The 20,207-nt window shown below is 37.8% G+C and overlaps 1 protein-coding gene and 1 long non-coding RNA gene across 2 annotated transcripts; one reads left to right on the top strand and one right to left on the bottom strand.

The window, feature by feature from the left end:
* Nucleotides 1–705: 705 nt before the first annotated feature.
* Nucleotides 706–16,478, bottom strand: LOC120541920 (cytochrome P450 3A30-like). The gene is made up of 13 exons (XM_039773902.1): nt 16,254–16,478; nt 12,603–12,696; nt 11,220–11,272; nt 10,663–10,762; nt 7,951–8,064; nt 7,440–7,528; nt 7,128–7,276; nt 6,211–6,338; nt 5,635–5,701; nt 3,292–3,452; nt 2,819–3,045; nt 1,303–1,465; nt 706–863 (listed from the first exon to the last, which is right to left on the bottom strand). The coding sequence occupies exons 1-13, from the start codon at nt 16,322–16,324 to the stop codon at nt 768–770; spliced, it is 1,512 nt and encodes a 503-aa protein (XP_039629836.1). The 5' UTR covers nt 16,325–16,478; the 3' UTR covers nt 706–767.
* On the top strand, nt 752–18,059 carry LOC120541921. The gene is made up of 3 exons (XR_005636115.1): nt 752–893; nt 14,320–14,487; nt 18,023–18,059. It is a non-coding gene; the product is annotated as an uncharacterized LOC120541921 (long non-coding RNA).
* The last annotated feature ends 2,148 nt before the right edge of the window (nt 18,060–20,207 follow it).

Below are 20,207 nucleotides of genomic sequence, written 5' to 3'. Positions count from 1 at the left end.
TATTGTTAATTATCTATGCTGCTGCTGGAGTATGGAGTATTAATCCCCTTGGGATTAATAAAGTATCTATTTATCTATCTATCTCTCTTTCTATTTAAGATGAATTATTTCACCAAAGTACCCTAAGATTAATACCACTTAACAACACTAAGATCACTGGTATGTCAACACAATAAGAAAATAAAAGTATCATTGTGATGAAGATACCGTAGATGGATGTATTGCTACCAGTCAGTATCAAATGATCTGATTTCTGGCCAGTCTCTGTATCACCACTCATTAAAATGATTCATTCTGTCATGATGTTGCTGTTATATTTCCGACAGATCATCTGTCATATTTTAGGAGAAAGTAAGCAGCAGCAGCAGTATTTAAAGAAACAAAAGAAATACATTCAGTGCATAAATACATGCTATAGTTTATATACAGCATATGTATGTATATATATATATATATATATACACACACACACACATATATATATATATATATATACAGTATATATATACTGTAATCTTAATTTAAGAGGTGAAAATAACAATCTGTTTATAAATGTATGATTATTATATACTTTATATTGCTTTGAATACATGTTTTGTCTCACTGATATTTACAAATGCTTTCCTGCCTATCAGAGAAATTGGACTGATTTCATTTTTTATTGCGATGTGCAGCAAACTGGCTAAAAAAACTTTATACATAAACCCATCAATAACATAGTTAATGTATCAAAACACACTACTAGCTCATTTTTCTTCTTCCATCAGTTATTCTTCACTACTCGTCATTGCCCGGGGTACAAGCTTCAGAGTGATGGGTTTCACCGGCTGGAGGAATCCACTGATGCTGAGTTCAGCAGGGTACTGCAAAATATCAGGAACAGGTTTGTCTATGTAAGTCAAGTAAAAACTGGGGAAAAAGCAAAAACGCTGAAAAACATCATTATTATAAAAATGTGGTTGCCATTATAGAGGGTATAGTGTAATGTTAAAACACTTGAACATGATTAGATTTACTCTTCAATTTAAAATATATATTCAGAGGCAGTATTCATCACTAAATAACCCCCTGCTCATATTTGTCTTTTTCTTGTAAAAAGCCATTTCCAGACTGTTGCTGTTAAATTTGTGTTTTTTATGAGTCACTGTAGCATTAGTTCTTTTTGTAGTCCTCTGCCATTTCTATTCATATTAATGAGGATAATTTCCTTGTCCATGTCTTATCTATGAACCTCAGGAGGCTTCTTTACAGTTATGTTTAAATAAATTAAAGTCATGCATTTTTTTTGTTTCTCAATCTCACCTGCATATCCTCTGTGGGAACAAAGTCGAAATTCTGAAGCAGCTGAACTATGGCAGCTTTCATGATGAGGAGGGCAAACCTCATCCCAATGCAATTTCGGGGTCCAGATCCAAAAGGCAGGAATGCGTAGGGGTCCATACTTTCCTTCATCTCTTTGCTAAATCTGAAAAAAAAAAAACCACACAAGTACACAATCAGCAACATGCATTTGCTTCCTGTTTTACATCTTAAATATGGTGAAATGTACATCATGAGAAAATGAATTCTTCCTCATAGAATAATTTGGAAACAATTGTACAACAGGAAGCATGTGATTCCTTAACCAACAAGATGACAAGACTGGAGGAAAGTAACATGTTACTAATATCTTGTATTACCAAATAGACTGCTGGAAACACTGGACCTCTACAGAGAGTTTTCTTTCACACGCCCTCTCTTAAATGTCCTGTGCTGTTGTATAACTTTTGTTTTTTTTATTCCTCTTGTGGCCGATTGCTTTTTGTTTCTGACCACTGACACAATTTCTTTCACAACCAAGTCATCCTCTTTCAGGAAAAGTTATGAATCCCCATAAAATTGCGTGAAGTGACTTTTTAACCAAGTGCCTGATTCCTTGCCTTTAACATGAATGATAATTCATATTGTGAATGACCATTGTGGAAAACGCAGAAATGAACACCTCATTGAAACTGCAGAGCTTGCGCTTATGAAACACTTACTGGCATTTTGTGTAGAGTCTTGTATTTTCCAGCTGAAATGATTTGTTGTCTGAGAATGTTACATTTGTAGCCTAAGAAGATGTGGCCAAGTGTGTGCAGCAATCAGGAAATGTCTGAATTAGCATAAGGGTATTCATAAGAAATGTAATGATTTAATGATATAAGTACATATTAAACACATATTTGAAATATTTAAATTTTAACGTTTAAATATTTTCGATTGTAATATGTAATTTTTCACCCTTGGATGGCATTCTGAGTAAAAGGAGTAACATTGATCCCTCATAGCTCATTAGAGGTTAAGATTCTGAAGCCCCTGAAGTCCTTCTGATCATTATTGCAAAGGACACCTATTGTTTTACTCTTCATCATAGTGTAATTTACTGCACAAAATACTTCCCAAAAATAGCCTAAAAATGAGCATTTTTGAGGTCCAGAATGCCAAAAATGGGTGGGGAATCTCAAAAAGCACAACATCTTGCATAACTAGACATGATGTGATGAACGGTATGTCATATGTGGGGGATTTCTCATAGAGATGAATCAGTAGGTACTGGAGAAAAAAAACCAGTGATTTTCAGAAGTAATTTTGAAGCATTCATATAGTGAGTAATTCTTACAAACACAATGACAGGTCCAAATAATTTGCTGCTGGTATTCCTTTTATCACTATAGTGATGGTGCCTTCTGTGTGTGAAGGCTTCCATAACTATTATTAGATAATTCCAAAAGCTTTAAAATATTATACACATACTACATTTTTCCATCTTTGTTAAAGCAGAAATCAGGAGCTGTACCTCTCAGGCTTGAAAGCTTCAGGATCTGGAAAGTGTTCTGGGTCTCGATGTAAAATAAAGGCAGGAATTATGCACACTGTTCCTCTGGGAATAGTTACCCCATTCAGCTCTATGGTTTTCTTACAGACTCTCTCAATTCGTGATCCTGGTGGATGAAGCCTCAGAGATTCATTGACCATCATGTCCAGGTACTCCATTTCCATGAGAGCGTCGTATGTCAGGGGAGCCTGGAAAAAAAATGAAAATATAACGAGAAAGTGCTTCACTAGACAAGTCTGTTGTGGGATACAGCTCAGGCTGCTTGGTGACTGTCATTTCTACCTTTGAGGTGTCTCTCTTATGTTTCTGATATGTTAAGAATCTGAGTTTTTTCATGGTGTAAAAATAATATAAAAAATGTAGTCAGACTAATTCCCATTTCCTCATTTTAGATACAGTGTGTCGGCTACTGCTCTTAACATGCATCTGCTGACCTTGTTTGGAAGGAATTTATCAATCTCCTCCTGGACTTTTTTCATTACATCAGGATGGGTAGCCAGGTTCAGTGACATGAAAGAGAGGGTCGTGCTTGTCGTTTCGTAGCCAGCAAACATGAATATCATTGACTGTGAGAGAATTTCATGATCTGTCAGACCTGTGGGGAGCATTCAGCATATTAAAAAAGTTACACTCAGTAGGCAGCATGGATATCAATCAATTCTTCTTACCAAAGATAACATGTTTTTTTTTTTTTGTAAAAGCAGCTAACTTCTGGAACATTCAAAGAGATGATTATAGGCAGATTAATATTGCTCCTGTCACTTGTTCACTCCAAGTTAATTAATAACAATACACAAAACAAAAGATCTGGGCCTGACTTCACAGGTTTGCCGACACTGTCTGTATTTCCCAATGCACTTCGTCGTTCCTCTCAACATTCATCTTTCTATGCACTCCGGCATTTCTGCATCTCAAAAAGTCTTTCTACATGCAATTCAACTTCAAGCTCACTAGTACATTTCATCTCTGTTTTGTTTTTTTGTGCCACTCTACAAAGTCATTTTAAGGTCTACAAGATTTATATCTGCATACCAAGGTACCCTCCAAGTTAATTTCCTGACTGTCTGCCCACAGTTATCTCTCAAACAGCTAGTCACATGGAAGAAATGTGTGTAGATTTCTACTAAGTCCCGGGGATCCCACACTCTCAGTCTGGTTAGAAGATTCAGGACTGTGATCGTGGATTTTCCCTTGTTACTCCTTTTGCTACTGTCAACACTTTAGCAACCTGGGATACAAACTTCTGGAAAGGTTGCTATATTTTCCCAGTCTTTCTGAGATTCCTGGAGTATTCCCTTTTGGAAATCAACCTGCCAACAGCTCACTAGTGAAATGTAACTCCTAATAAATACAAAAAGATGAACCTGCAGTCTGCCAGTGTGAGTCTTCACTTCACTACTTCACTTCACTTTCTACAGTTTGATGGACTCCTCACTACTTTACGGGATTCTGGTGTCGGGTTTGCCCTTCAAAACTCTGGCTTGCCATGAAACTGCCTACAAAATTAAGAGCTGAGCAAATAATAATAATAATAATATTAATAATAATAATAATACATTTTATTTATACAAGGCGCCTTTCTGAGAACTCAAGGACACCGAACAAACAACAAATATATAAAAAGACACATTATAAACAACGGTGGCGCAGTGGTAGCACTGCTGCCTCACAGTTAGGAGACCCGGGTTTGCTTCCCGCGTCCTCCCTGCGTGGAGTTTGCATGTTAGGTGCATTGACGAGTCACAATTGTGCTTGGTGTGTGTATGTGTGGGCTGGTGCCCTGCTCAGGGTTTGTTTCCTGCCTTGCGCCCTGTGTTGACTGGGATTGGCTCCAGCAGACCCCTGTGACCCTGTAGTTGGGATATAGCGGGTTGGATACTGGATGGATGGATGGATTATAAACAATTTAAAACATCAGGAAATACAGAAGATCCATCCATCCATTATCCAACCCACTATATCCTAACACAGGGGTCTGCTGGAGCCAATCCCAGCCAACACAGGGCGCAAGGCAGGAAGAAACCCCAGGCAGGGCGCCGCCCACTGCAGAATACGGAAGATCTTAAGAACTTAAAATCAAACAAAGCCACTGTAATCATAGAGAAAAAGCCATTTTAAACAGATGCGTTTTATATTAATAAAATAAAAATAAACAAGTAAAGGTTTGTATACACATATAGATGACCTCTAAATAAAGCTGTGAACACTTTTGTAAAAGCTAATCTGAGAAGGGCTTCTATCATCAAATGGATAATGCATTATTAGTAAACGTCACATATATGTGGCATTTCATAATTAATTTTTTTTTATTAATTTCTGTAAAATATTTCACTGATTACACGGAGTAATGCAATAAGAAGAAATGTCTGATCAGAAACCTTCTACTCATTGGTGTAATGGAATTTAGTAAATTAGGCTGAAAAATTACTAGTGAATGTCCGTGAACAGCAAAAAATTACTTCTGTTATTTGTTTCAAATATTCCATCTGAGAAAATAAGGAATACAAGGAGTGATCTACACAAAAAGCATTTTTAAAAGCCCAAGTATTTCAATAACTGCACAGCACCTCATGTGATTAGGGCAACAGTTCAATCAAAACATGAATGTGATTAAACTTTTTATAACCTAATGAGAGCAAAAGTGTGTGTTGAAGATAACAAATGAACAAGCTTGTCAAGCTATCACATCGCACACTTTCAGCAAATTATTTTATATAAAAATGCCACGTGCAGTCCATGATTGGGAACCATATGTTTGTTTATAAAGAAAAAGTTACCTTTTTCAGATTCAGATTCATCATTCATTTGAGAGTCGACCATCAACTGCAGGAAATCTACTCGATTCTGTAAAAGTAAAAGCAAAGTTCATAAGCAGCCATAATGGCTGGCTGAAAATGTATTTATACATTGATTTTATTTTTACAATGATTAAGAATACACTACCAGTGTTGAGATCTGTGAAATGTTTAGAACTGAATTTACTGGTTAGTAGCAATTCATTTAGAGTGTTTGCCAATTTGATGCAATGATTTGCCAATATTTTTAACACACACATATTTATTTGGGATTGATACTCCCTTAAAAATAAACTAGCAGAAGTTATGTGAATTAATAATACATCTGGACAAGGTTTCCTATACTTGGCCCAAGAAACACTGGAGTCTGCACACTTTCAGTGGTGCAAATGTTGCCAGTGGATTTCCATAGAATTAAAAACAAAAATCATCATCTCTGTGCAGAGAAGCTTACATGTTATTTCAGTGACATGCACATGACTTTACACAATCTGTGTGTTTATGAAATACAATGACTGCATTATTTCTGAATTAATTTTTTTTTTCAATCAAACTTACATCATGCACATTTTTTGTCCTTTCTGCCTTGATCCTGCGAAGATAGTCATAAAAGTACTCCATCACCGCGGAAGGAAAGAAGCACAGGTTCATTTTCACAAATAGTGGAATTAGGAAAGGGAAGAAAGCTGTGTGAAGAAGGGAAACATGAGCACGTCAAAGTTTATCCCACAAAAAATATTAATTAATATTGAATCATCTCACCTTCAAAGTAGAAAGAATTGAGTCTACATAGAATCTTTACATTTAAGGATGTCAAAATGTAGTTTCTTGACTCCTAACAACTGGTGACCTTTCAACCCTAACCCTAACCCTAATCCTAAGGGCGGAACATCTCCTGGAACCACAGCCAAGGGACCAGAGATGAACTCAAGCCCACCAAGGCTGAACATCTTTGGTAACCATAGCATGAGGACCAGGGATGAACTCAAGCCCATCAAGGCAGAACATCCATTGGAGCCACAACACGGTACAAGCTTACCTTCTGACAAAACAAAATAAGAAACAAATAGGGAAACCAGGGAAAGAACACAATCAAAAAAATAGAAACAGAATAAGACTTACTTGGATGGGGGGCACCACATGGGAGAATACATAGAGAATCAATAGAGAAAACACAGGGAGGGGACAAGTGCTTAAGCCCAAAAACAAATTGGTATAAGATGGCCAGTGCTGCCAGAAACTCCATGAGCAAAGAAAGACACAAAGCTCATGATTTGAGCAGTGTAATCAGAACTCATGGGGATTCTATTTTCCCTAAATCTAACCCATTCACCTTTAACTGGTTCAATCCATGTTTGCACTTAAACATTATGCTCTTTCCTGGTTCTCTACTAGAAACTTTCTTTTAGCTCTGATAATTTGTACTGGACATTTTTAGAAGTTTTATACTTAGATAAAAGTAATTTTTCACTTACCACAAAGTAAAAACAATGGATTAAAAAAACTAAATTTAACCATTTTCTTCAGATTGGCCACAAAAGGGTCTTTAGGATTGTTGATAGAGTCGATGTCAACACTGAAGGAGCAGCTTCCTACAACATCCAAACTGTATGATCCAAACAGGCTGAAAGGGAAATGGGACATATTTTTGTTTCAGTTATTAAACTACATATAAGACTGTTTTAAAGTCCAAGTTAATTGTTAAAATAGTTTGTAACTGAAGCTTTTAAAAGTCTGCTTCCACAGTATTGCTATGTATGTCGCAGTAGTTTGCTCATTTCACTTACTCCTTCATCAGGGCAGGTTCCTTGGTGTTTGAGATCTTCTGAGCATTCTGTTGAAGATTATCTGCGTAGTGTTTCACGATTGGAAAAATCTTTAAAATAAGAATTCATAAGAACCATTTTAAATTTACTCTGAATTTTTTCTGAATTGACATATTCTGTTACATTGTTGCTCAGATGACAGTATGTAATCCCTAAAGTCTATTATACTCATAATAATTTAAAAAAAGACTGCTAAAATTCTGTTTGCATGGTCAAACAGTACAGCTGGAAAAGAGCACAGTTGAGAGGATATCTGACAGAGGTCTTTAAAAATCCTTAAAGGGAAAAAGCAAAATGTACCAGATTCAGTAAACAGAATAAAAAGAATTAGGGTTTGGGGAGGTCTATGATGAAAAAATGAGTACTCTAGACTGTCTTGACTTAAAGGACATTAGCTAGAGACCACTTCTTTCATTCACACTTTTAGATTTTAAGTTAATGTGAAAAACAGAAAAAAATGAGCTGCACCCACCTCTTTGAGTCTCCCACTGGTGAATGTTGGTGACAACACATGGCGGATTCGTTTCCAGATGTCATCTTCAGCAATTGAAACAGCATCGTACAAGGGACCGTTCAATCCAAAATTCTAAATGTAAACAATAAATATGAGCAAAATTATTTGTTTAGAAATAAGAACAGGATCTGCGGTGGGCTGGTGCCCTGCCTTGCGCCCTGTGTTGGCTGGGATTGGCTCCAGCAGACCCTGTAGTTAGGCTATAGTGGGTTAGATGATGGATGGATGGATGGATGGATGGAACAGGATACATGTTGAGTGGAAATGAGTTTTGCGTATAATCTCATACTCCTCATAGCTTCCTTGATATATTTCTTACACAAGATCTGGATTTTTTCCCATAGAGCTTCTCCATGGTATTTAGAGGGATGGGCACACTCTGACAGATAGACAAAATTCTTAACTTGGAGTGAACAAGTGATGTGAGCAAGTAATGGAGAAGGATGTGGCTGAATAACAACTGCAGCTTGATATGGAGACTGATGCAGATATTGTTTGTGATCAGATTTAACTGTAACAAATAAAAGAATGGTTTTATTTTTCAGATTTTACTGTTCTCTTTTATGGATTTGTATAATGGCAAAGTAACATTACACACCCATATTGTGAAATCACATTAACACTGTTACAGCGGACAACTCTATGAAACTAAAAGTTGCTCTTCCATCTATACATGTAAAACCAGCAATGATAAATAAGAGGAAATGGACAAACTCAGAGGAAGCAAACCACTAACCACAAACTGTGCAATGTATTCTAAAAACTAATCAGTAATGCTATGGAGAGCATCACTGAATCCTGTGATAAATTTAACAAAACAGAATTTACAAATGCTCATTCTTACAACCCTAAAAGCTTGCTAGGAAATGAGTTCATTAACATGCGACTAGTGCTGTTACTAGCCAGTAAGCCGCATAATCACTGAACTTCTGATTGGATAGGTCTTTTCTATTTCTATTTTAAAAAGGGCCAGTGTGACTGGTGATTAAACATACTGTGCCGATATGCATATGGCTTCTATAGTAGGTGCTCAGTTTAGCACAATGGCAAGTTACAGCTGTGAAAAATTAGTTCTGCATAAAATACAGGAGGTGTATTTAAGGGGAATATGGACACTGTTACAAGGAAGCAGAGTTCTCTGAAATATATTTTTAAGCAAAGCATTGAGTGTGACCAACTCAGACTCCATGCAACTGACATTAATATGACAATAAATGATTTTCTTACGAAATATTTACCTGCACCTTTGCACTAATGCAGTTCATTTTTAGTGGTAAACCTTTGACTAGGAATTTGAATGCAGATGTCATTTCCAGTATTTATTTGTGGTCTTAACTGTCTGAAATCTTTACCTTTTCCATATTTTTTCTTGATAGATGAAATTTAAAGTTATTTTTCTCACATACGTAATAATTTTTATAGTTATAAAAGGGTAATGGATATAGTTCAATTCGGATACTTTTACATTTCACACTAAACTTTGAAAACAGTTTGTGCTTGTAGTTTCATAGCTTCTTTTCAGCTTAAGCATACATAAGAATTATTAAGTCAAAAAGTTAAGATAACAAGGTACTATATAGTATGTGTATTAAATGTGTAATATACAGCATTTAAAAAAAAAATTAAGTCTGAATTGCAATCCGATTATTAGGTGATTACCTGCCACGTAACACTTGTGGTTGGTCAGCCAGTCAGCAAACATTCACCACGTCCTCCCAGTTCCAAGAAGCATTTCATAGATATAGATATAGATATAGATATAGATATAGATATAGATATATATATATATATATATATATATATATACACACTTCCCGGGTCCGCCCTGTGTGGAGTTTGCATGTTCTCCCTGTGTCTGCATGGGTTTCCTCTGGGCGCTCCGGTTTCCTCCCACAGTCCAAAGACATACAGGTTAGGTGCATTGGCTATCCTAAATTTTGCTTGGTGTGTCAGTGTGTGGGTGTGTGTGCCCTGTGGTGGGCTGGCATCCTGCCCGTGATTTGTTCCTGCCTTGTGCCCTGTGTTGGTTGGGATTGGCTCCAGCAGACCCCAGTGACCCTGTAGTTAGGATATAGTGGGTTGAAAGATGACTGACTGACATAATTTATTTTCTATAGTCTATTTGGCAAGCACAAGATATAAGTAACATGTTACCATTCTCCAGTCTTGTCATCTTGTTGGTTAACTTATCACATGCTTCCCATTGCACAATTGCTTTCAAATGATTTTGTGAGGAAGAATTAATTTTGTCATGATGTACATTTGACCATATTTAAGATGTAATGAAGGAAGTAACTGTATTTAACTGATTGCATACATGTGTGTTTTATTGCAGATTTAACAAAGAGATGAAGGACCCCGTGACCCTGTGTTAAGATATAGTGGGTTGGAAAATGGATGGATGGATATATACTGTATATATATGCAAAAATAACAGAAGCGTGTAACTCAAACTGGAGGTGCTTCCAGTAATGCAAAGTTGGACTATCAATTGATCAATTAAATTTTGATTTCCTGGTCCCTTTGTAAATATTATGCTGTTACTGGGAATCAGAAGATAATGTAATTTCTTGAACTCTATAAAGGAAAATACAAGTAACATTTACACCTACAATACATGCAAGTAAATATGTCAAATGCAGAAGTATTAGAATAGAATAATTTCCATACCCGTCTATTTGTGAAAACTGAGTAACATTCTTTCACTAGAATAGTTTTTATCATTGAAGTATCCATGATTCCTAAAACAGGTTGCCTTCCATCAAAAATTCTAAAAAACAAAGCAGAAATTCCAAATGAGGAGGAAAAATATATTTTTCTTGACTTATTTCTGAACCTAATGGTTTAGGAAGTTGGACTCATTTGAAACAATGGAGATAATAATATTGTTGGCTCTGATAATCTGGCTTGAAGCTGAGCTCCTGGCGCTTCATATTCAGTAAGTGCTGAACAATTCCTGAGAACACAATAAAGTAAATGAGCATCCCACACCATTCTACGCAAGAATCTTAACTCTACTATTGAAGCAAATATCTTTTTGTTCCTTGTGCAAACTAAAAAAAGTTTTTTAAAGGAAAAGTATTCATCCATTGTCTCTGAACCTGTTTCTTCTAATACAGGGTCACAGGCATCTTTGGTACTGTATATAAATGAAGCATTTGGAAAAACAGAAGCAATCTGTTAACAATACCTAATTTGTAACAATCATTTAAATTATTCACACTCACCCCCAGAACTTTCCGTATTTCTGAAAACACTCGGCATCAAATTTGAAGAAGCCCTAAATGAGAAGTAATAACAAAACCTTTGTTACTGATCAACAAACAGTAAACATGTTGCTAACCATTTCATGTCAACGATGGCAGCCTCATTTTTTAAGTTAAGAATCTATTTGCTGCTTCTTTGCACAAAACACAGTTGTTGAAAAGAAATATTGAACCAAATGAAAAAAAATATCCAGTAACAGTCTTTAGAAATAAAATCATGACACAAAAATTCACTGTTACATCACATCTTAAACAACAACCCCAGTACTGAAGCGGTGTTGCTGCTTTCTTGATCAAGCATTTTGAGATTGAACCTCATGCCTAGTTCATCTGTGAGAGCAGTACATGATAGATAGATAGATCGATAGATCGATAGACAGACAGACAGACAGACAGACAGACAGACAGACAGATAGATGTAAAAGGCACGATAGATAGATAGATAGATAGATAGATAGATAGATAGATAGATAGATAGATAGATAGATAGATAGATGTAAAAGGCACTATAGATAGATAGATAGATAGATAGATAGATAGATAGATTTAAAAGGCACGATAGATAGACAGACAGACAGACAGACAGATATAAAAGGCACTATAGATAGATAGATAGATAGATAGATAGATAGATAGATAGATAGATGTCCCCAAGGGGAAATAAAAACTTTACAGAAGCCCAAGAATATTTAAATATTATGACATGCCACAACCTCCCCAAACATACACAAGATCTTCTGGTTAGAAATGTGACCCTTTGCAAGACACTTACATCTCTATAAAATGCTTCACTTTAGAACAAAACATCTCAAGGTAAATTCACATATACAATCATTGTGGAAAAAATAACATTGACTTGAAAAATACTGAACTTATGATTTAACCTTCTTGTGTTCCCAATGCTAAATATATATGTAGTAACCCTAAAACTACCACATTAATGTAGTATTATTCCTCCATAGTAATTATTCTCCTGTTCCCTTAGTACACCCACCTGTTTTTTTCTTCCCCCAGGGAGGCTTCACACACATGTAGTAGAGTTACATCGTTTGTGATGAAATGGAAGCCCCCTTTAAAATGCCACACACCCCACAGTCGTTTCACACCTCAGTCATATATTTTTGGAATGTGTGTAGTCATCAAAACAAGTGATTTTTACAGACTAACATAGAATATCTTTATTTTAGAGTATATCTGAAAATTCGAAAAGATTACAATATATTCCGATTAGGGAAAAGTCTGAAAAAAGCATTTCAAATTTAGATTGGTCAGGTGTTCTGAGAGAAACATCTGACTGGTACTAAGGGAAAAAGGCAATGAAAATGCAAAGAATAATAAAATTACCTTTCTATAGTGATGAAATGTTCCAATAAAGGGTAAAGGCTGAGGTCCAGGAATGCCCAATTTTTTAAAGAACCGGAATGGCCACAAGCCATATCTGGAAAAGCAACAGAAGTTTGTCTTTATTAATCTCACTGGTTTCAGACAGAGTGCCGTCAAGCAGCTGATAAGGTCAGTTACTGGTGAATCATTCTTTAACTGCAAGCAGTGGTCAATTAATTATATTTACATATTTGGCTGACATCTTCATCCAAGTCAATTACAACATCTGAGACACCTTTGATTTTGTTTCTTTTGTTTCTTTTTTTTTTAATTGGAGTACAGACATGTGAAGTGACTTGCTCATGGTCACACGGTGACAGTATGGGATTTGAACACTCAGCCTCAGTGTTTGCAGTCCAAATCTTAACCACTATGCCACACTGCCTGAATAACAGTTCTACTTCATTAACAGCCCTTGATCTCAGTTTCATGCAAAGCCACAATAAGAATAATCTTAAAATGACCAAAACTATGGGTAATAATTCTTACTTTGTTAATTCAACTAGAAAACATGTTTAGCCAAAAGAGTCAATTGCTATAACTGCTCAATGCATACACTGTATAAGAAGCACATCACTACTACACAGTTATATTCTAAAGTGAGGCTACTCACATTTCTGTAGATCGTATCTGTGTGGCTCTATTCCAGCAGCCCAGCCTAACTGTTACTGTACTGCTGGAATAGAGCCACACAGATACTGTAGATGTGTAAGGAGGAATACTTCAAATCTAAATACACAGAGAAATAAATACTGTACATTTGTAGAGCAATGTGACATTCAATAAATAAAAACATGAAATTTTCCTTGAAATGAAAACTGTCATTTTCATCTGTCAATGCTGAGAGGGTGTGCTTTAGCGAGTACTGTTTTTTAATTGGTGGAGTGTAAATCTTTGGCCATGAAGTGCCACATTTCTAGCGAGACTCCCGACAGGATGATGGTTTTAGAGATTTTAGAATTGAAGTGCCTGCTTCATGGAGTAATTCTGGAAAACTTTTTCTTGTACTTTCCGGATGCACTGTAGATAACATTCTCAGGCTCACCTAATCCAGTTCAGAGTCATAAGGGAATCCTCAATAAACCTACACTGCACATTTCTGGGTGGAAACCCAGAGTCCCCAGGGTCATTCAGGGTGAATGTGCAGACCCTACCTACTGTAGGCAGTGAGCAGGCATCAAGTTAATGAGGGAGCAGCACTAATCACTGTGCCAATATGCCATCCCAGCTGAATAATAACCTAGCAAAACCTCACTCACGCTGCCCATCTAATCTGATCATTACGGTAAAGGGTCAAGTCTAACACAAATCAATATTCTTCTTCTAAAAAACTTGTCCATAATTTAAAATGTAAGAAGTGTAAACTATCTAATCAGTCCTTATTGAGTGTCACCAGCAAATGCCAATTAGGTAAATATCGCTTGCTGAAAGCATTTAAGGCTGGTTATGGGACAGATAAGCCTGTACATTTATGACTTTGTTGAACTGGCATATTAAAAACAGCGCTCCTGGGAACTTTAGCCTCATTTAATAAAGTAATGAAGTAACTTGAGATAAGGCTACAAGGATTAAACTGCATCAGTGTGATTGTATAGAGTTATGACAATGGTAGTCCTAACCACGGTGGATGTAGTTCATTAATCCATTTATCCATTCTCTGATCTCATTCCAACTGCAGGGTCACTGAAAATTAGAACATGTGCAGAACATTCACAACAAACTGAATAAAGAATTGGCAAGCAAATCAGAAGAAGCTTGTACATTACTAACTCGGCAAATGAGCCCATCTGAGGATTACAGGCACCTTATTATACACCCTTGAGGATTTCCTTACATTAAAAATCAGGTAAGCAGCATAGAGACTTTATCATGTCCTCCAAAATTTTAACAAATAATAAAACAGCTCTTTTGGCCAAGGCCCGTCATCAACATCAGGGTGTTTTAATGTATTAGACCTTCATGTACAAAAAATGTAACTTAATCATTATAAAGATTATCTGATGCTAGTAACTGTTATGTGCCTGTGTTTTAATGCCTATGCCTGGAAAGAGAATCCATTCATTTTCTGAAACAGAATCGCGGGGCAAACTCATGCATACAGCTGCTCTTAACTAAATCTGTTTGAAAATATGGAAGAGAGACAGAATGTTCAGTGAAAACCCACACAGAGATTGTGGGAACATTCAGACTCCAGACAGACAGCGTCGATGGGGCTTGTGGCAATAACCACTCTACTAGCATGATTATAACTGAATTCTTCTCTCGTTTTTTGGGAGAACACTTCACCATTTCAAAGACATTCATGTTAAGTTACTCAGCAACCCTAAAGTGGCCATAAATTGTGTGGCTTTTGAGCATGTGCCCTGCAATAGTGTGCTGCCCCATTTCAGTTTGGTTCTAATCTTGGGGCAAGTGCTGCTAAGATGTTCTCCAGCTAATCTCACCCTGTAATGGATCCAAACAGGTTAGGAGACGAATGGAGTCTTATTTATTAAAGTTTGTATAGGTATAATAACATTAAGAATTATATTCACAATGTCTGTTGGAAGAGTCCCCTCAACTCTGCTCCGAATAATTAGATTAAGAAAATGGATGGATAGATGAAGGAAGGAGAGATGAAAAATACAGAATCCTGGGCAATCAGATGACAAAGCCATTTTCTATTACTAGAGGATTCACAAAGAAGTAGATCTCAGTAAGTTAACTCATAACATGAAAGCCAATGTGTAAATTTAAAATGGCATAAGTCTTTTGTCTAATTATCCATTCAGCTATATCCTAACTCGGATCTGGGATCTGCTGGAGCCAATCCCAGCCAACACAAGGCAGGAAACAAACCCCAGGCAAGGCGCCAGCCCACCCACACACCCTAGAGACAACTTAGAATCCCCAATGCACCTAACCTGCATGGCTTTGGACTGTGGGAGAAAACCGGAGTACCCGGAGGAAACCCACGCAGACACGGGGAAAACATGCGAACTCCACGCAGGGAGGACCTGGGAAGTTAATCCGGGTCTCCTAACTGCGAGGCAGCAGCGCTACCCACTACGCCACCGTACCGCCCTTCTCGAATTATTAAAACACTAAACCAAATAAAACCATTCACTTCTAAAAAGTAAAAAATAATGCCTTCTTGTGCTCCATTTCAGTTGTACTGCCCCATGTGAACTTTTAAAATTATGAAGACTATCTAATGTCGCTTTGTAAATCGTTTTCCAGCTGCGATTTGTAACTGACTAAATGGTCTCATGAACAGACAGGAAACCCGTCACTGGACTGGATAAAGTACAAAATCGGCAGCGTGCGTCGGCATATCCAGACGAAACATTACTTTATAGTCTATTATATTTTCGTTTCCTCCCTAAATGATTGTATTGGGCGCCGTGTCGTGAGCCCACTTCTCTTTCCCGGTCTCTGGTGTTCGTGCTGTCCACAGGTGGGCGTGCCCAACCCTGAGGCCTGTCGCCAAGCAACAAGGAGATCAATCACCAGCTACTCCACCAGACGCAGAACATCTGGCTGAGCTTCATTTTAACCCATTGCGTCCCAGTGTAACAAACTGCACTATTAACTTTTTTCGGCCTTGAGAGCGGAGAGTCAAAGCAAACTCACATAATAAAAAGAGTGAAGAAGAGGACTAGCAGGGTCCAGGTAGCTGCAGACCAACCGGGCAAAAACTCCATCTTAGCCTTCACTGTACTCTTCTGTCTTGTCCTCCGTTCGCCAACACCACTTTCCGATCCTCTCCCCCCAAAGTTCACCTTTCCTCCGCTTTTTATCTGCTTTCTTCCCTCGTCGCGAAGCAAAGGGACAGGTCGGCGGAGAGGAGACGTCAGAGAGGCCGGCTTCAGGGGGGCGTGGTCATTGCATAACCCGGTGACTCCAGGCGCGGCTTTGCGCAGCTGTAAGCTAATAATGAAATACAGTACTCAATACTAAGTGTAAAATGGGGCACTCCTGGGTCATCGTGAAGACGGCAAGACCCATTATAGATGGGCACATTCACTCACACCTGGCAGCTTACCAGCTTTAGAGTGACCTCGAGAAAAAACATATAGTGCGTGTGAACGACATGCAAGGGAAGTCACTGCCGGTAATGGACGTAAATGCAAATGCACCGACCCGTTCCACAAGCTGAACGGTTTTAAAAAAGGGTAAACGGTAGAATAGCAACGTTTACATTTAGGAATAAGGTACCATAATGAATAGTTAAAGACATGCTAATGACAAACGAGGGCACCATGTAATTAAACAACTCCAGAAAATACTCCATAGTTAAGCAGAATTGAAAAGGTGTCGTTTTAAGAGCTTAATGAATGGCTTTGCTGCCTCACGCAAGAGATGGAAAAGCCTTTGACACTCTACAGTAGTTTCCCACACTGAAACTTTAATGGGATAGAACTGGCATAGTGATCAGTAGGAATGATGCTATACGGTGTAAAGAAAGGAAGACTGGACGGGTATCTGATTTAGGTTAGGAGGTGAGGTGAGGCCAGTGGCGTACTGTAACTGAGACGATGTTAACTTATTTTGTATTCAGTGTTGGGTCAAAGGTTTCACTGAAAGTAATACAAGATGGTATGCTAATCGGTTATCATAAGAGTAAGTCTGTGGATATACTTGTTAATTATTCATAATAAAAATGTAACTCCATTGCCACACTAAGGTTCCCTAAAAGCTTTTCAGAAATCAAATGTAAACAAATGGTAAATTTAAACAAATAGATTCCATAATTAGTCGTGATTTCTTGTTCTGGACTAAATAGTTAATTAGCTGCTGTGGGCTGGTGTCCTGCTCGGGGTTTGTTCCTGCCTTGTGCACTGTGTTGGCTGGGATTGGCTCCAGCAGACCCTGTGACCCTGTGTTAGGATATAGTGGGTTGGATAATGGATGGATGGATAGTTAATTGGGGTTTAGAAACTGAACTGTCTGAATTATTGGAAATGTAACTATGTTTGTTTTGATAGCACAGTGTAAATGTATAAACCTATAAGTTGAGTAGGAGATGGAACTGTACAAAGTGTTAAACCTTTAAATGAAAATTATATTTTGTAAAATTTTTAAAGGTACGGTACTGGATGTGTATTTAATTCTTTAGGTACACACTTATTTGTATTATAATAAAAAAAATGAACATACCGCCCAGACCAAAGCACTGACAGTGGCATTTGCTTTATTGCAGGCTGGGATGCAACAATATTTTTTAACGTGTTAAACAAGCCACATTAATCAACAAAAGTAACGCTTTAACGTTAACTTTCCTAGGCCTAATATGTGACGTTTTTTGTCACGCTTTAAATCAGGCTTATTTTCAGACCTAAATATATAAGTTTGGTATCATTCTTTTCAGAATTTATTGAACTTTATTGTGATGTTGTTAGATTTTCAGATTATTCCGTTCTGCAAGACAAGACTTTGTGCCAAAAGATTTAATGATGCCTGAAGACAAAGAGTAGGACTCCGTGCGAGATGCAGATCAAGAGCAATCCAGCAACTGATTGAGCAAAGAGGAGGTAAAAAAAAACTATTTGATTTCCATTGTATCACCGTTTAAGAGGGGGTGTCGGAGGTGCGTTCAGCCCCCTCTTCACAACGCAAGTGGCAGAGACACATGGTGGCTGGCGCTTAGAGCAGGCTATGTATGTTTGGGGGGTTGGCAAGCGAACCCCCTAGTAGTATAAAAAGAGAGATAGAGATGCTGGTCCTGTTGCAATAAAATGTGGAAACCCTTAAAAATAAATGTTTTATAGATACTCTAATTTATTCGGTGTAATTCATTATAATATTTCCAAAAGCTTGGCTACCTTTGCTCTGTTACGTATTTTTGGTGGCCTCTTTTCCAGTTACTTCGATTCTGTATTTCAGTAGACCCTTTGAGCACTTCGAAGGCATCCTTGAGCCTGAACTCGAGAGACAGTGTTTCATAATAAACATTTTATGGCCTCTGTTTTAGTATATGTGCATTAATTTATTAGAGTGGATTTCTTTGATAATTTTCTTTCTTAGTAAGCCTTTCATAACTCTACACTAAGTTTGACATAGACTCAGGTGTAAATATAACAGGAAAGTTTTGACATAATCTGTATCCATATTACCAGCGACAGGCAAACAACAGAATGAGGTCACCTTTATGGGATCTGCACTTCAGGGACAAGTTCACGAAACTGTGGTGCTGCTCAATTGAATATTGCAACAGATCCTGGGCTTTGGCTGGCCTATCAGGTTTCTTTTATTTGAAGTCATTATTCAGCTATGCAGTCATTTTATGCCAAAGTTTCCTTTTTACTGCTGGGCTGTTATCAGTTCATTCACATTGTGCTGTTAAAGTGCTTAGTCATTGTTTTCTTTGAGGAAGTGAGTTCTGGTCTCAGAGGTATTCACTTACCTAAAAGGAAATGGAGAAAAGATGGCAGGAATAACCAGCTCTCAGACACTGATGATAGGGAGATGTTGGGCCTGCTAAGGTTTAATTTCTCCAAACATGTTGAGTTTTTCATCTTTACTTTTTTCCCTTACTGCACCATTATTACTAATTTTAAAGCAAACAGCAGGCTGGTCATGTCTGGTTGTATGATGTGGTCAGCTGTGAGTTCTGTTGTTACTATTTAATACTTGTAAATCTGAGCAGCACTCGCAGCACATCCACTGAGGAGACCACTTCATAAGATCAAAAGAAACAGCAAGATAAGACGTCTTGGTCTTTTGGCGGTTAGGACTGCTGTCTCTGAGCCACAGGAGTCTCTGTTCATCTCTAAGCCTGATCACTTTATGTGTGGACTTTACACATTATCCCTGTGCCCATGTTTGTTCTTCTGCAGGTACTTCTGTTGCATTTCACATGTCAAAGATCCATCCATCCATCCATCCATCTTCTAATGAGGGTATCCAGTTCAGGGTCATGGAAGGCCAGTGCCCATCCTAACAATACTAGTTGCAATGGAGAAACCATCGCTTGACTGTAAACTACAATGGCAGAGTCACCCAAACACCCCTACTTACTCATGCCAGGCAACATACTCCTGCCAATATACATACCTTATGGATTCAGTAGGAAAAATGTAGTATTGAGAGAAAAATGTATGCAGATCCTGGGAGAACATGCAATTGGTGCACAGATCATGCCTGAAACCAACATTTGAACCCAGAACTCTGGGGGTGTTGTCGCAATAGTTAGTGCTGTCATATCACAGCTCCAGTTGTATGGCCTCTGTCACAGTGTGGTTTGCATGCCCTCCATGTATGGATGTGGTTATTAAACAGGTACTCCAGTTGCCTCCAGCATCCCCCAGATTTGAAGACCTGATTGATTGACGACTCTAAACTGATGTGGTGTGACATGGTGTCTCATGGGTCCTACAGCCTGGTCCCAGTCATGATATGTGTGACATTCATATGTCCTCCTTATGTATGGATTGGCATCCCTCAGAACACTCTGCTATCCTTGTCACATCTTTGATATGCAAGGTTAAACTAACTGTGGGGGGGGGTGTAAGGTCGAGTTTACCCCGAGATAGCCTGGTGCCCAGTTTAGGGTTGATCACTGCATTGCACCTGATAGCTCTGAAA

This window comes from Polypterus senegalus, chromosome 13 (assembly GCF_016835505.1).
Source record: "Polypterus senegalus isolate Bchr_013 chromosome 13, ASM1683550v1, whole genome shotgun sequence".
In the NCBI taxonomy this organism is placed as follows: Eukaryota; Metazoa; Chordata; class Cladistia; order Polypteriformes; family Polypteridae; genus Polypterus; species Polypterus senegalus.
The sequence above is the reverse complement of the archived record's forward strand: the minus strand, read 5'-3'. Positions and strand labels throughout refer to the sequence as shown.